This window comes from Myripristis murdjan, chromosome 24 (assembly GCF_902150065.1).
Source record: "Myripristis murdjan chromosome 24, fMyrMur1.1, whole genome shotgun sequence".
Taxonomy (NCBI): domain Eukaryota; kingdom Metazoa; phylum Chordata; class Actinopteri; order Holocentriformes; family Holocentridae; genus Myripristis; species Myripristis murdjan.
Genome location: NC_044003.1, coordinates 21,498,276 through 21,516,226, shown reverse-complemented (window position 1 = coordinate 21,516,226; position 17,951 = coordinate 21,498,276). Strand labels below are relative to the sequence as shown.

Here is a 17,951-nt window from a genome sequence, read left to right as displayed (position 1 = left end):
TTTTTTTTTTTTTTTTTTTTTTTTTTTTACCAGACAATATGTTAACAGATGTTTACAGCTGTGTTTTGACTTGGTCAGTGGTCATATTCGGCTTTCGGGTGAAATTTCAGGATGAACCTAAAATGCATTATAACCTTTACAGGTGAACTTAATGTGACCTTCTGTAAACTTTTGAATGCACGTCCAACTGTTCAATGTTTCAGTACTTTTTGCACAAGTTGCTGTTCTCTAACAAGGAGTTTAACGGCAAAATTCACAACAGGTGTTTGATGCTCCAGCTCATCGAGGTCGTATCATTAGGGAATGGCTGCTGGAGACTGGGGTACCTCAGATGGAGTGGCCTGCACTTTCTCAGACCTGAATCCCATAGAAAACCTATGGGATCAGCTGAGTCGCCGTTTAGAGGCTGGAGCTCTGTACCCCAGAACCTCAATGTCCTGAGGGCCGCCCTTCAAGAAGAGTGGGATGCCATGCCTCAGCAGACAATAAATCGACTTGTGAACAGCATGAGACGTCGTTGTCAAGCTGTAATTGATGCTCAAGGGCACATGACAAGTTATTGAGACATTGACATTTTTTGTTGTGGTATATCCACCACTGTTGTTGGCTTTTGTTTCAAGAAATTGTTTGAGATGAGGAAATCACCAGTGTATGCTTCTACTTAAATGCCCTACTTTCATGATATAATATCACTGTAGCGTGAACTTTTTATATTTTCCATAAATTTCACCCAAAAGCCAAATATCCCTAACTTTTTGTGAGTAGTGTAAGTATAAACAGTATATATAAATATAAACAATATGTATAAATATAAACAGTATGTATAAACTATAAACAGTATATAAATAAATATAAACAGCATATATATATATATAATATAAACAGTCACAAGTTACAACCATTACAGAGATTTTTATTTTTTCAGGCTCACCACATGCATTATACATGTTACATTTGCATATGCATTATAAATGTTGACCCTTGTGTTTACTTCATCTAATCACGCAATAAAATAATAATCATAATTTAAAATAAATAAATAAATAAAATAAATAAAAAGCTCACAGAGAAGCCACATCAGGCCTCTGGTAAAACAAGAAAAAGATCCAGTGAACTAAGACCTGTGTTTAAACAGTCTGTATAATAGTAGGATTCAGTGTGAGTTAAAAGAGCAGGCCTTTGGTTGTCAGTCAGCACACAATATTTTTTTTTTTCCCTCCACATGAGGAGATCATATTGGCTCACTGAGAATAAGTTCAGGCTGTGTGTGAGTTTGAGATATTCCATTAGTCAGACTGTTACCTGGTGTATAGTAAAACCTGTATCCATACTTAGTTTTTAATCTGTATAATAAGTCAGGAAAATATGGAACCACTCATAAATGAAGACAAAAAGCATCAATTTGTTCTGTATTTCTCCACTTAAGGGCTTAAAGACTGTGGAAAGTAATGCATTGTACTTAATTTGTTTTCTTATATGGTGTGACAGGGAACTGAAAGGAAACTCCTGAGCAACTAGCACAACAGTATACCCTGTGCACTAGATGCAAGTAAGCCACATTTATATTACGGTTATGAAATTATGGCTGACACCTAAACTAACGGTGACACCTCGTCATTTTTCAGTGCTGAGCCCCAGTAGAACTCAAAGTCCACCAACACTCCTGCAGCAAGCCGAAGAAAAACTAATCAGACACAATAAGCCACAATGACAGTAGCCATAAGAAAGCACCGGGCATAATAAACTGTGAACGAGTTACAACTGGGAACGAGCTGAAAAACACCAAATCACTCAAGCCGTCTCCATTTGCCTGGCGCAAAAGCGAAGCGTGTTCACGTGACTTTTAGGTCCTCCTGAGTTGCCGTACGCCGCGGCGTCATTCTACAGCGACAACCAACAATGGTAAGTGAGCAAGCAGTTTTCTCTTCGGCTCATAGTTTCATTCAACTAAGATGTATTTTTCGCCCATGGTGTATTATATGTTGTGCCTAAAACGCTACATGTCACCTCGTCACACAGTTTAAGGTGTTTAATGTCTTGAATAAGGAACTAAAGTATATTGTTAGCGCATAAGGTGACGGCTAGCAGACGTTAGCTTTTTGGCCCGGTTGGCAGCAGCCAATGTCTCATCTCTTGGTTTCTGTTATTAACAGTAATAATAAATAAGTTAAATACTCTATATGGTTGTGGCAGCCGTTTCGATAAGTCATTTACATGGAAATTGCATTCCACATTGTTGTTGACAAAGTATACGCACATAATTAGCACAAGCTAAGTTAGCCGTGTTGAGTAACGAGGTGACGAGCGTCGGCTAAAGCTAACTCTCGGCGTGTGGCATCATTCATGTTTAAACCTAATCTAACACGGTGCACAAGTGCTTAGGTTTTCTCTTTCTATACAACAAATGTGTCTGAATGTCGGTATGTGCCGTCCCAGGGTCAAAGCCAGAGTGGAGGCCACGGTCCAGGAGGAGGCAAGAAGGATGACAAGGTGAGGATGACACAGCTCCTGCGGCTCGCCGGGGTTGTTTTGATACCCAAAACACGGGTCTTTACAATGACTGTGAGCTTGTTCAGCCATGGTTTGTCATTAATTAGGCCATGTCTGATCTTTTAAGAGAAGCCTCAGTGGTTAGGTCGATATTTGATTATTTTTCGCATGAGAATCAAATGTTATAAACACTGCACTAACAAGTCAAAAGCATAATTTCTTTTATAGTCTCTGCACCTGCCAACACTGACTTGGAAAACGGGAGATTTTCCTGTGCACTAGCTTCCATGTCATGCAAACACTCAGACATTTAAAAAAATATCTGCTGCTCAGAAAGGTTACCGTGTTGACATGTTTTTCACTTCATGTTAGAATGCCTGTCTTTGTGCTGAATACACTGTAAACAAATTAATACCTCCAGATGGTTCAGCAACAAGATCAGATATGTCGGACGACTGATACAGCAAGACATCACTGTTGGATGGTCTTCACTGGATAACTGTAATGACCCTTGCCCTTTTTTCTCCCCAAAACCAACCCATTTTCTACTGACATACTCACAACAAATGAGTATGAGCCAAAGATTGGTTGGATCATACTGTGCAAAAGGAAAGGACATAAAAGAAATAACAGCCACACTCAAGAATATAATCAAATATGCAAACTGTTTGTAAATAAGTAGGCTATAGATTAGCGCCGTCAAAATACTTCAAACCATCTGTGCTTTGAGAATATTTGTTTACAATAGCTGCAGTATTAAGAAATGAGCCCAACATTTCTGCGCAACTGTTCAAACTGTCAAGCTTCAACTCCTCCATTCTCACTGCTCGAACTGTCAAATATGCTGTCTGTAAAATGCTTGCTATAATGATTGTGCTCTCTTTAGTCAGTAACTGGCCTCCTTTAGAAACCTTGTGGCCGTAGCATATGCAAAATGACTGTTCAAAATTGGCATATTTCAGTTTGAGTGTTAAGGCACAGATAATGTGTGCCTGTGTGCAGCAGCTAAAAGGTAAAGCTGGGGATTTCTTTCTCCCACTCTGACCCGTGCCATCTCGTTATGCTGTTGATAGGACAAGAAAAAGAAGTATGAGCCTCCGATCCCTACCAGAGTTGGCAAGAAAAAGAAGAAGACCAAGGGACCAGATGCTGCCAGCAAGCTCCCCTTAGGTAAGGAACTGAAAAAGCGACATTTCTTAATTTGTCTCTTTCTCTGTCTCCCCCTCAGCTCTATCCAGAACATTAACAGTAAATTGCTCCCTGTGTTTTTTGAGTTGTTATGTAACATTCTCTTCAATTGTAATCGAGTTTTAGCTCTCAAATCCCCCTCTCCCCGCCTGCCAACTTGTCTGGATCACAGCTCATTTTCAACTTTCATTTTTCTTTTCTCCTTAAGTTTGTCTAAGGCTTTGAGTAGTACTGCGGCTCTTGTTTCCATGAAGGCGTTTAATTGCTTATTTAAGATTTTTAGCATGCATAATAAGGCATGGAACAGCAAGCATTTTATCTGATTTGAGCTTATGTGCTGCTGATCGTTTTCACAGCATATCAGGTTAGGTTCATCCTTTCTTTGGCGCTCACTGATGTATGCCATTTGACACTGTTTGTGAAAGCCTGTCAGGGAACAGTGCATAAATTAAACATTTGTGTTTTCATGTGCTTACCTGTGTCTGTGTGGTTTTCAGTCACCCCTCACACTCAGTGCCGCCTGAAGCTGCTGAAGCAGGAGCGGATCAAGGATTATCTGCTGATGGAGGAGGAGTTTATCAGGAACCAGGAGCAGATGAAGCCTCTGGAGGAAAAACAGGAGGTCAGCATGTCAAATAGTACATACAAGTGTGAAAGTACAACCACACAGTCAAGTTTAAATTGTGTCTTCATTCCCTCGTCACATTTTCATTGCATCAAACTCAAGAATTAGTGTGCTGTATCCTGAGTCACATCGCTTGCACATCTATCTATCTATTAGCTGAATAGTTAAAACTTAAACATTGTTCCATGATGAGATTGAAATGAATAATAAAGTAAAAGAAGGCAAAAAATTGCTGTAAGCACCAACAGCATGATGAGTGAGTATCACTGCTTCATCCCCAATTATCGCAAGTGCATGCAACAACACAGTGATACAATCAAGAAAAAAGCACAATACCCTTGTTCCATTAAGCAGTTTGCATCTTCTCACATAAACCAGTTTCACTGTATTTCAGGAGGAGAGGTCAAAGGTGGACGATCTGCGTGGAACGCCCATGTCAGTGGGCACTCTGGAGGAGATCATAGATGACAACCATGCCATTGTTTCCACCTCAGTGGGCTCAGAGCATTATGTCAGCATCCTGTCCTTCGTGGACAAGGACCTTCTGGAGCCAGGCTGCTCTGTCCTGCTCAACCACAAGGTAATATTTAAGTTATTAAAGGTTTCTGTCTTGGAAAGGGACCTACTTAAAAAAAAAAAAAAAAAAAATAATATAGTATCTACCACGACTAGATATCTCTACAGGACAAAGAAACCTAAGTTTATTTTTTTTTGTGCTTAGTCTGCCATCTATCTCAGTAGCTGACAAATAGTATAATTTTAGTTCCCTCAAACATTTCAACATACATTTTCAAAAGCCTCAATCACTTCTATAAATCCCGTAGGTGCATGCTGTGATTGGGGTGCTGATGGACGACACCGACCCCCTGGTGACAGTGATGAAGGTGGAGAAAGCCCCACAGGAAACCTATGCTGACATCGGTGGACTGGACAGCCAAATCCAGGAGATCAAAGTATAGCATTTAGCACATACATGGACACACAAACGGGTTTGAGCTTTGTTAAGTCAAATCCTAGTAAAGCACAGATCCGATCCAGGCAAACCCCAAACAGATTAGTGAGTTAATTGTGTGACCCAGGCCAGTGGTCGTATGATAATCTTTTGTTCAGCAGCAACATACAGCATACCTGTTTTGTTCAACCAGTGTCTTACCCGGTGTGTTGCTGATGTTCTGTTGTTGTTAAACATTGAACACAACACAGTCAAGGGAGCTACTTTATTCTTGCTGCATACTGATAAGGACATGCATCATTTCATTTGTTCAGTTTGCTGCATTGGTTTGGTGTTGTTCGGCACTGGCTCTTTTATATTCCAGCCCTCTGATAGCACATATTTATGTACGTTTTGCCAAAGCATCCCCTGGACCAATCAAGACAACAGCCCTCGTAGCTCCTCCAAAAAGTTCCTGGAGCTCAATTTTAGTATCACTTGCTGAGCAAGGCTGAAATCAGGCTCTTGTAACTTTATCTGGAACTGCATTGTCGCCAGTGGAAATGACTCCATATCCAGAAAAGGCCTTCATGGCGTGGCACCTCTTGCTACGATTTTACAGTTAAAAAGACCATATGTTGTTTGTGGCACTGATTACAGACTCAGCTGTAGAAATCTGCTCTTTACCTGCAGCTTGAGCTGTAGGAAGATAACTAATGTTGTTTGTTCAGAGTTACATTGTTTAACTGTCCACCGGATACATTGGTGGATAAAACCTTAACACTGTGAAACTTAGGATTACAGTAATCATTCTTGTACATTTTCTAAGTAGGATCATATCTCATAGATCACATTATAGTCAAAAAATCTATTACTCATTTTGGAACCACCTCAAGTGTTACCAGCACAGAATTGAGAGAAAGTGTTCTTTTTATTTAAATAAGTTGCAAACTGCATCTACCTGAGAAATTATGTCAGAATTGTGGGAAAAACATGATGAAAAATGTTAATTCCTCCACCCATTTCCACAAAAATGAATGTGGTCATTACCCCATGTTAAACATAAACCATTAACTTACTGATTATTGCATGTTAATTAGGGATGCACATTTTGGATTTTTTTAATGACCGTTAACCTACGCCCTTTAACGATTAATAACCGTTAACCGATAAGATTTAAATGCCCTTCCATGCTGCCATTCCGACATTCCGTCATTCCGACATACTGCCATTCCGACATACCACCATTTAGACATATCACCATCCCGAAATACCGCTATTCCGACACACAAACGTCCCACCATTCCGACAAGGCTTTCCATGTAAGGAAAGGTTGGAATCAGAGGGCCCTATCTTGCGCCAGACTCCCTAAACCCGCTATTTGCGGATTTAGGATTTAGGAAGAGGCGTTCCCCCGTAAAAGTTGCTATCTTGTGCACCTCCCGCTATCCGCAAAACACCTCCGCTACCCGCTATATTATGCATAGGCGTGTTTTGGGCATTACGCCAGTTAAACCAATCAGTGTGCCAAGTGCCATTGCCTTTGAGGGCAGGATGCGCTATCCTAAATCCTAAATCCTAAACCCGCGATGGAGAGAGGGAGGTAGATTTTCTCAGGGCTTCTACTGAGGCTAAAGCAAGTTGGCTTTATATACATATTATATATTATATTATAGGCGAGTTAATTCGGGAGGTGGAGCCGCATGTGTCCAAGTGGACGTGTCACAAGGTTGTACTGATTGAGTAAAATCCCCGGGACACACCACACACACACAAGAGGCAGAGGGGGAACTATGTGTAAACTAATTTATTGACAAGGTAGACTGGGCAAATAAAATATTAAAAATAAAAATAGGCTATAGCACAGCTGCTGGCTTATGATAAAACAATAAAACGTGCTGGCGTAAGTGTCCAATTAAAACAGTCTTCTTCTAAACAGTCTATATGAGTAATATACTCAGTCCATTCCGGCGGCGTCCCGGTATCAGTCCGACCGTGTGCGTGGCGAGGCTCCGTCGGGGCGCGCATTGAAGCCGCCTGGGCGCACTCTCGTAACAGCCCAAACTTTAGGGATAGCGGATAGCGGGTGGTCCTGACCACCCGCTATCCGCTTTGTGCGTGTGTGCGTGTGTGCGCAAGATAGCAAGTTTAGGGATAGCGCATGAAACACACCCACGGACACACCTCCAGGCGCAAATGACGAGTCGGCATAACGGACAGCGGGTAGCGGGTGGCGCAAGATACCGTTTAGGGATAGTGGAAGTTCCTAAATCCGCAATTTGCGGGTAGCGGGTAGTGGCAGCGGATAGCGGGTGGCACAGTCCGCTGTCCGGTGCTGAACTGCAGATTTACAATGACGGCAAATTACTCATCTAAAATGTAAAAAAAAAAAAAGCTACAAGCTTTAGATATAATTAACAGTACTGTAGGCTTCAATCGTCTGCTATTGCTTTTTAAATTATGTCGAGAGCGAGCGCGCTGGTGATTTCTTTAATTGTGTGTTCTGCTTCATTTCCAAAATAAAGTTTGAGCTTCTGAAATCTGATTTTTAAACAGTTCTGATGGAGCTCAATGTTTATCTGGATGATGCGGCTTCATTCCGAACAATTTTACTGTAAACCTGGACGACCCGCGACGTGTCTGGAGATAAAAAAAAAAATAAATATTCAATGTAATGTGTGTTTTGTGCGTAATTGCATACAAGGATACACACCCACCCCTACTGTACAACACGAAGGAGACTGGAATTAGTCAGTGACTTCAGGTGTCATCTGCAGAGCCGTCATTGATATCTGTAATATTAATGTTGCATATGATGCCAGCGTGCATGGAGACACACGGGCTCAATGGAGAGCTGCGCTCCAGCTGGCTGCTGTGACAGGTCACTGACACTGTGTTTCTGCTTACAGTCAGTGATCCCTGAGATTCAGACATGAATCTAACATGTTTCACACTAGCCCGAGTTACATTAATACGTGTACTAGACATATTATATTTCCCGTTTCAGGAGTTTTTAATAATAGATTGGAGGGATGTCGGAATGGCGGTTGCCTCCCCTATTATTTTATTTTTATTTTTTTGAGTACTGTGACCCATTCAAAAGTGCCGTGACAAAAAAAATTCTCATGGGCTTTATTTATTTATTTTTAAATGTGCAAAAACAGCCAAATAAACATCAACCAAATGAACAAAAACAACAAAATATCAGGATTTTTCTCATCTCAAACAGCACTGCGTACACCTTTTTGCTCTCTTCACCTTCGCTGTAAAGTGGGCTGTGATGGAAAGCACGTGATGGCATGTGTTGCACCTGTCGACACGCCCCCATGAGTTGATTGAATTACGTAGCTTAAAAACAAAATTGACCGTTAGTATTAATCGGTTAGAGTTACTGTTATCGGTTAACGGTTAAACGGTTAACCATGTGCATCCCTAATGTTAATGTTACCTTGGGACACTGGCTGATTATGTTGTTCTCTGTTTTTTGTAGGAGTCTGTGGAGTTGCCCCTCACACATCCAGAGTATTATGAAGAGATGGGCATAAAGCCCCCCAAAGGAGTCATCTTATATGGACCACCTGGCACAGGTGAGCACTTTTACTGAACTAATTACCAACAGTGACTTTCAGACGTTCAAAGTAATACTCTACAACTAGCACAACTTGGATAGTTTAATAACCTACCAGCCTTTATGCAACCTGCAGTATTTTTATTCACTCTACCTCAATGTTGGGGCTGTAAATTTCGACAACATAATAATGGTTTCATTCAAAAGTGGGATTGCCCAGTCCATTTTCATGGATGCTTAAGCAATCTTAAAATAATGAGTCATTTTTGAACATTAGTTTTCTATCATAAGTCATCAAAAATTGATCACTATCTCAAGACAACTATCTGAAATTCCATTAGTATACCAATGGGCCCACTGCTGTTTAGCAGACACAAATAATCCTATTTTATGAATATGTAGTACTGGAATTATATATAGCCTAACCTTTACTTCTTCAGTTCTGTCACAGTAGTGTCCAATCTTTTTCAAATGAAACCTAGAGGTGAAGGTGTGGCCGTGCCACTTTGACAGCGTTGGCAAATTCCATTCGGCCATTAGGGAGCTTTTTAAAGGGCACTACAAAAGGGAAGGTGAGAAATTGTAACCAACCACTCCAGTAGTAAGTTAGTTAGTTTGAGAGGCTGTAATGGACAGTTTTAATTATTACAAACAGCTGAAACAGTTCACTGAGCATTTTTTTTTATTAAATATGCTTAGCAACAAAGTATGGCACATTAGACTCTGGGTAGTTTGTGTAAAGCATTGTAATTGGTCAAAGAGATGCTTCAGCTGGGCTGATTTCCATATCAGTTGCTATGCCAACTCTTGAGGTATCCAGTGAGCTAATTGGGCACCCCCTGTTTTCTTGTTTTTACCATGGTGCTATGGTAATCAAAAGGTAAATTCAGGTCAGTCAGCCAGTCAGGAGTGAGACACGTCTGTGCACCTGTCCTCTAGCACCCTTAGCCTCAGCTTACAGCACTTGAGAAAACCACTTTCTACAGATCATGTCTGCTCTTCACTGTGCAGGATCAAATCATCTGAAAGGAAGTAAAAGTTTTATTGCTTTGAAGATTTTATTATGCTGATAGTTCATGACCTGATTTTGAATTTTCCCACAACTACCACATTCTGAAAGAAGTACACATTATCATCACCACAATATACTGGAGTTCCAGGACCGTTTGGTGGTTTTATCCATCTTTTAATAGTCATGCACTTGTTTTCTCTAAAGTAACAAAATATTTGATAGGTTAGGTTTTTTTTTATATGCAGACATTAAAGGAGAGAGTCTTCATGTGATGTCTGCCTCGCTCGTCTTTCTGGTCATGTCCTCCTCTCTGTTTCTTTCTGTGTGTCATGGGACCCTGCAGAATCTGCATTTGTTCTTATGTATGCTAATTTGACATCTCAGATAGAATACATGTAACCATGTTGTGGAGCTCTTAATACTCTCAAGGACATTTCATACTGAGATTCGGGCTACTAGGAGTGCTGCCAGTGGGACTTTGGACTGACGTGTCAAAAATGAGGGAATGTCAACACCTTACTGATACACTTTATGTTGGGATTTCATTTAATTTGGCACTCATCTGTATACATCTGCAGTACTGTGTACGACCTACACGACTAGTCTAAATTCAGAAGACAGTCCAAACTAAGCATATTTCGATCTATATGAAAAATCAGGTTGGGAAAACATTAAAGTTCTTTATCTCATTTTAGCCTTTATCTAATATTTCAATAACCAGATCTAACTTTACATGCAGCAAATTCCTTTTTTCTGCATTTGTCTGAGTGGCTGCATTATTATGAATTGGTGAGGGAAAAAAGCCCTCACCCGACCCAAATTCTAAATTTAACCCAGTGGGTGCATCTTGTCCAGAACACTGGTGGGATTCCTAATAACACTGAGTGATCACCCATTTCACAGTAACAATTAAACAAACAAACAAAAAACAATAGTTTAACTGACCAGTATTTCTGCACTGACTAGCAAGAGCAGATCCTTTTAATCATCTGGCCGATCAGTCGCTCATCCGTGTGTGTGTGTGTGTGTGTGTGTGTGTGTGTGTGTGTGTGTGTGTTTATGTATTATATGTATATTTATGTATATTTATGTATATGTATACACAAAGTCGATAGATGAATTGATTACCAAGAACAGATTCTTACCAAATTGCTAGCTGCATCCCTAGTAATTGTTGCATTTATTTGCAATGGTGATGTTCCGTTTTATCTCATCAGTGCGAGTACATGGTAGCCTGATGCCTTTGACCTTTTAACTAACTGATTGTAAGTGTGGCTGCGCAGTCGTTGATATTTTGCCTGTGGGGTTTTTATAAACGTGCAAATGTAAAATACTGGATTTCCAGCCTTGGATACCGCATGAAAAATCAAAGCTGATAAAGAGAGATGGCAAGCAGTAAATGAAAACATGAAACCAATACAAGATGAAATGTTATGGGAACCTGGATCCATCTTGGAACAATAAAAGGTTGTAGGCCTTTGTCTCAAAAGTCAGATGAAATGTCATTTTGTTCATAATCTCTTCCTGACACCCTTTTTACAGATGACCTCGTCAGGAAAAATTTGTGGCCATGAATTTATTTAAATATCTCATATATTCTGTCTTGGACAACCTGCTGAGCTTCTGATCTTAATTCACCAGGCAGCTCATGTCTAAATGAGTTCTCATCAAACATCTACAGTGGAAACAAGCAGTAGGGGCCAGATTAGAATGAGACACTTTGAATTAAATATATCCTTATGCCAAATAAATAGATCAATTAATAAGGTGCGGGCAGTGTGGACAAACCCAACAATCGAAATATCCTTGACAGAGCACCTCAGTTGATATTGTAGGAATGACTGTTGGTGCTCTCATGAGATATTTTCACACAAAAGCTTTTTGATAAACAGTCATTAGTAATGTGAATATGATGACAAAGCAGGCAGAGGCAAATAACAGAAAATCAGAACAGACTTGTAAATCAGAAAACTACATCCATGTATAGTAATGCAGCCTTTAAAACCATAAAAAGACAACACTTATGCCGTTTCCTGATATTATGATATCCAAAGTCCCAGATGATACCAAGTGTCATATCAGGATAGCAATATAATATCGATTATATTACCCAACAAGTACTATGTTATATTCTGGGTACGTCCTGGGTCATAATTGCCTGAAATGATCAATAACCCTGGCTGTCATGGTTTGCGCTCCAGGTAAGACCCTGCTAGCCAAGGCGGTAGCCAATCAGACATCGGCCACCTTCCTGCGTGTGGTGGGCTCGGAGCTTATCCAGAAATACCTTGGGGACGGGCCCAAGCTGGTCCGAGAGCTGTTCAGGGTGGCAGAGGAACATGCCCCCTCTATTGTCTTCATCGACGAGATTGATGCCATCGGGACCAAGAGGTACAAGGACGTCTGTGTGACTGTGTGTGAGACAGAGAGAATTAGAGTGAAAATGTATCACCATGTGATGCTGAATTACAAGTGGATGACTAGGTGCTGGACTAATGAATGAGATGACTATTTTTGCACCATGTTTTTATATGTATGACTTGCTGTGTTATGTTTTAACGCTTCACTGCACACTAGCAGGTAAGGAGGTGATTCATTGCTTTAGGGTTTTGTCCTCATCAAATTCAAACTGTGTTTCTATTTTGAAAATTGAACATAACTGAGCTGCTTAGAGTGTGTTCATAAATGAAATTTCACTGGGGGCTGATCCAATCATCTATTGCAAACCCCCTGCAGTCGACTGAGAAGTTTGAGTTCAACATTTTTTTTTTGTGGTGTTCTTTGCAATACCGTGATAAAATAGATCAAATTTAGCCCACTTCTGCTCAGACGTGCCTTTATGATAACAGTGCAAAGTGTGGTTGTGGACAAAGTGAGCGATGCAGACACAATAATGCCTAAAGTGTTCCTAAAGTATTTTTTTAAGTAATTCAGTAGTGCAGCTCTTGATGACAATATGCACGCTGTATGTTTCTCTAAGTAAAAACTCTGGGGTAAACTCTTACAGAACTGTGGATTTAGGTGTATTTAGGCTTAAACAGTTTAATAATTTGCTTACATTCCCATGATTTGAAAAAAAAAGTTAAAACAACTTCATACCTGGGAGCTGTCTCGTTATTCTGACAAATGGCTGCACATAGGACTGTCATGATATTAAATGATATTAAATACCTCTATCAAGAATGTTAAAATATTTTAGGAAAGACTATTGATGCTTTCAGAAAAATGTTTATGCAATTAGATTTTTGATAAGTAATCTTCAGTAATGTGGATATGATGATCAAGCAGGTTGGGGAAAACAACAGAACAGCCGAAACAGGCTAATAAGTTCAGAAACCTGTTTCCCCTTACTCTACTGCAGCTTTTAAAAACAGAAAAAGACAACACTTACGCCATGTCACAATATTATATATCCAGATCCCAGACGAGAATCCAATCTTACACCACAATATTGATATATTACCCAGCCACAGCTGCACAGTAATTCAGATTGGCTGGCAATTAAAATCTTTCCTCAGCTGGAATCAGTTTGAAATGGTCAGATGTTTGTATGAGTCTGTTGCACTTCATTATGAGCAATTATGATTTGCTTTGATTATTTTTAATGTGGTCATTCAACATCAGAACTTGTGATGATGCATTTTCTGATTGCCAGAAAGACTAAATCCAAAAAAAAAAAAAAAGGTCATATTGAACAGCTGAATCTGATTTGACTGAAGAAATTTGGAGTCAGGTACAGCCCTAAGACTTTCTGCGACTTAAGTGAAATGTACACAATACCAAGACATTCCATACTACGGTATATGACTGGCCACTATCTTTGCAGCTTGCACCAGATTGATTCCTGTGTGTGTTCCCAATCAAGTCCGGCTGCGCCACTATAAAAGCCTTAACATCCTGATACCCGGCAGCTTACGTGGACCGGATAACAAGATGCAAATAAACAGCGATGTTGTTAAGCTGGATACTGGCTGACATGAATGAATGAGTTTGTGGATGACTTAGGCTAGAAATTGAGTTACTTTAAATAATGAATGAGGCTCAGGCAGACCCTTTGCATTAGCCATATGGACCAAAAAAAAAAAAAAAAAAAACAGTAAACTGGGTACTTTTTAGTTAGAGACTGCCTGTGTGACAGACCAATCTGTAAACAAATCTGAAAATATAAGGCCATGTAGCAAAACCAGGTAAATGCTTCTTCACTGTCCTTATCCTACAGGTATGACTCGAACTCTGGTGGTGAGAGGGAGATCCAGAGGACCATGCTGGAACTGCTCAACCAGCTGGACGGCTTCGACTCGCGGGGAGACGTCAAGGTTATTATGGCCACCAACCGGATAGAAACCCTGGATCCAGCCCTCATCAGACCTGGTCAGTAGCATCTTGCACTCTGTTTCAAGGCTGTCTCTCTCTGTCTGTTTTTCTACATCACATCATGGCATGAAGGAGAAATTACATCCAAAACTGTTGTGTTTAGCCTCAAAGATAAATTGTGCTCATTTTCTTATAATTTGTCTCTTCAAGTAGAGTTCTCCACCTGTAAGAGGAAAAATAAATATTGTAATTACAGCTTTTGTTTATTCACACTGTCAGTCTGGAATATACTGAAATTTCTCCGAGTTTTCTGAGACCTTGTTTTGCTGAGGCATTCTCTGTCATTATGTTACCAAAAAAGAAAATCAAAATGGAAATGCAGACTGGAAGTATATTTACTAAAATAATAGAAAAGGAAGTTACTATAAGGCACTAATCAGTGCAGCTTAATTATACTATCTTACTCGCATGCTGATTCAAGAAATATTTCAAACTTGGGAATGCATAATTGGGTATTAACATTGCCTCTTGATGAGAACCAAGTTTTTGAAATTTGAATAAGTTTTAACTGTTTAGAGAATTTCAATACAGTGGTGTTTTCATTCATTGTGGGAAGCACTGATCAGGTTTTCTACGGCAAATTCTGAATGCTATGTATTTTTGTTTTTTAAATATGTGTGATTGGATGGCCTCTGATCAGGGACTGCAGTGATGTAGTTTACTCATACTTTCCATTAACAATGGTGTGCACAGCAAGCATAATTTGTACAATAAAGCTCCTACACAGATTGGATCACATTGGATTCATCACACAGTCGATGAATGTGTGTGATGACTGAGATGCTTGCTCACCTATTACCACTGGTAGTGCAGTTTGTGCAGACATCAGAAATTAAGTGTCAGTGCTGGACCAGCAGCATGCCTACACTCTGCTGACAGCTTCAGTTTGGCTCCTACTATGTATCTTATGTGTTTGACTGCCTCCTTGATCCTGATTCTTTTGATAGGCAGTTGAAACAGTGATTGACAGATCACTAATGATCTAATTAGAAAGCGTACCAGCCAGTGATTATCAGCAATTGATTGGTGCGCCTTTCATTCATCAATAAAGTTGGCTGTAAATGGGTCTTATTGGCCTCCAGGTTTTAAAAGAACAACAGAAAAAACCCTAAGAAAACCCAGAGAAAAACCATGAGTGTCACTACAGCACCAGTCATTAAACCCAGCTCAGTTGCATTTCTTCATTTGGTTGTGCGTTCTCCTCTGTCCTGTTCTTCAGGGAGAATCGACCGTAAGATAGAGTTCCCCCTGCCAGATGAGAAGACCAAGAGGAGGATCTTCCAGATCCACACCAGCCGCATGACAGTAGCGGATGATGTCACCCTGGATGACCTGATTCTGGCTAAGGATGACCTATCAGGAGCGGACATTAAGGTCTGACTGAAAACTGTTTTTATTTTCTGCTTGTCACAGAGTCTGGTGGACACCAACATTTCCTATTCACTGTTTGATTGTTGGGTTACAGAGGAACCTACATATGATAGGTGATTACTTTCCAAAGAGGCCAGCAGAGTATAATCATTTATCAAACACACTGAAGATTCAGATTTTCAGTGTGTTTGATAGATGTGTACTAATATTTATTTATCATTTTGTTATGCTTTGTTTTCTTAATCTAACAAAATATTCCATTTCATTGAGCCCTTTCTAAATATAATGGTATTTGTCTCAACATAAAAATGGATTATGGATCATACAAGGGGTGTGTGCAGTTACATTGCATCATGGAGATAGAGATGTGCTCTGTCTGTGCTGTTAATTTGCTCCAGCCTAGCTCTGTGGCTGCAGCCCTTTATTGCCTAGATGAGCATGAAAGGTGTTGGCGAAGATCCAGCAGCTCTGCAATTGGAGCGTTATGTCTCACCAAAACAGCTCTGCTGCCCTCATGTGGAATATTCCAGAATGGCACTTTGAGCAGCTCCAGCAAGGAGTTGGCTCTTTAACTCCAGGTTTAGTCTGTTGATCTTATAAATGTGAATGCTGTCTCTTGCCCACATTTATTGTCAGCTACAGCAGCCGGTAAAGTTACTATGAAAAGGCTGGGAAGGTTGAGACGGCCCTGTTCTATTACTGAGCAGCATTTTTTAATAGCTTTGCAGGATGTATGAAACAAAATCATGTCTTTCATCTAGAGAATGCAGTGTGTAGATCAGGCCATCTTTGTTGCACCATAACGCTTCATTTCTAATGTTAGAATGTCATTACAATTAATTTTACAGCTTTAATAACAGAATCTTTGGATATGCAGCATGTTTTCTCTCCAAAATCTTTTAATTTATAGAGATTAAACTCAGTTCTTCTCTACTATTTCTTCTTTGTCCTCTCCCCTCCTGCAGGCCATCTGCACAGAGGCAGGCCTCATGGCTTTGCGGGAGCGCCGTATGAAGGTCACCAACGAGGACTTCAAAAAGTCCAAGGAGAACGTCTTGTACAAGAAGCAGGAGGGCACACCAGAGGGGCTCTACCTCTAACATTTAAACTTTTGCTTTTTTCTCCCCCCACCCTCTGATCTGCCATCGCTGTGTGAAAGAGAGGAGGCAGCACTTGTGTTGTCTGTCTTCCCAGAGAGAGTTTTGATATATTTTGTGCATGTTATGTCTGGCTTACCCTGCTCTCTTGTTACCGTTATGTGATATGACAATAAATAAAACAACAATAAAGAGTTTTTTTTTCGACTGTAAAGTATCTGGTCACAGCTTAAGTCGTGTGTTTGATCCACATTGTTTCGCTGCAGCTATTTGGCTGGAACCCTGTCAGGCCGTGTTTGTAGAGCGGCAGCATCTGTGGATGCCTGCGCCCCATTAGATGACTGTATATTGCATTCATCCCTGTGCTTTGATAACTTCACTTAATTAATCACATGAATTATTCAATTAGTTCAATCTCTGTTGTTGCCCTTGGTGTCAAAAACAGAATTAATTGTGGTATAAGTCAATATGCGAAGTCATATGTAGTTTTTCTTACCTCTTTATCACTCCTCTCTCTCTCTCTCTCTCATCACACACACACGCACACACAAATATAGCAGCAATTACAGCGTACAAGCAGTTGTGAATGAGGCCAAATACAGTAGGAACTTCAGGAGGAGTGGAGGAACCACAACAACAGCTTGAGTGTTGATAGGCAGATTGTGTACCAAATTCATTAAGCTGGAGTTCATTAAGATGTTTGCACAAAATAACTTTTTTTTTTTTTTTTTTTTTTTTTTTTTGTAGACCCCCCTAGGGATGAAATGCAATGTGCTCAAATGCATGAGCCCAGTGAACACTCCTGAACAACTGTCTGAAATTGCAAATCAGTATCTAATATGTTAACGAATTACTGTCAGTTTTGTGAAAAATCTTGAAAATTTAAATGCAGTTTTTGGGGAAACGGCAGGCTAGTGGATATCAAAAATTTGAAAAGGTAACTTTCTGGCTTGGCCCAGACAAGTACCAAATTTGATGCCGATTGCACAAATTTGTAGGAAGAGTATGGAAAAAATGCAAAATGATGAAAAATGGGACCCACATAATCCAGGGGGGGAAAAAGATTTTTGATTTTGAGATTTACGGTTCAAAGGTTGGATAAAACTTAAAGTATCAGCACTGTAGCTTCTGGAGTTTTGGAGACACAGATACTTTAAAGGCAGAGGAGGAGGAGAAGGAAAAAAAATCCTTTGAAATACAATGGTGTTCCAGCTGTTTTTCTGCTCTACTGCCTGACAGAGTCCCTGCTGTTTCTCAGTACAAAACTTTGTGAGAACCTTGGAGACAGAAGGGAC

The 17,951-nt window shown here is 40.1% G+C and overlaps 1 protein-coding gene across 1 annotated transcript; it reads left to right on the top strand.

Annotated features, from left to right (window-relative positions):
• The first annotated feature begins 1,811 nt into the window (after window positions 1-1,811).
• On the top strand, window positions 1,812-16,870 carry LOC115356297 (26S proteasome regulatory subunit 4). Its single transcript, XM_030047412.1, has 11 exons — window positions 1,812-1,902; window positions 2,437-2,490; window positions 3,564-3,660; window positions 4,176-4,300; window positions 4,698-4,883; window positions 5,128-5,256; window positions 8,725-8,821; window positions 12,016-12,205; window positions 14,034-14,185; window positions 15,408-15,562; window positions 16,525-16,870. The coding sequence occupies exons 1-11, from the start codon at window positions 1,900-1,902 to the stop codon at window positions 16,657-16,659; spliced, it is 1,323 nt and encodes a 440-aa protein (XP_029903272.1). The 5' UTR covers window positions 1,812-1,899; the 3' UTR covers window positions 16,660-16,870.
• Window positions 16,871-17,951: the final 1,081 nt, after the last annotated feature.

Bases quoted from the DNA above. Each gene is read 5' to 3' on its own strand.
- LOC115356297 (XM_030047412.1), top strand. The intron at 5,257-8,724 runs GTATAGCATTTA...TGTTTTTTGTAG, and splicing joins GCCAAATCCAGGAGATCAAA to GAGTCTGTGGAGTTGCCCCT. The intron at 12,206-14,033 runs GTACAAGGACGT...CTTATCCTACAG, and splicing joins GATGCCATCGGGACCAAGAG to GTATGACTCGAACTCTGGTG.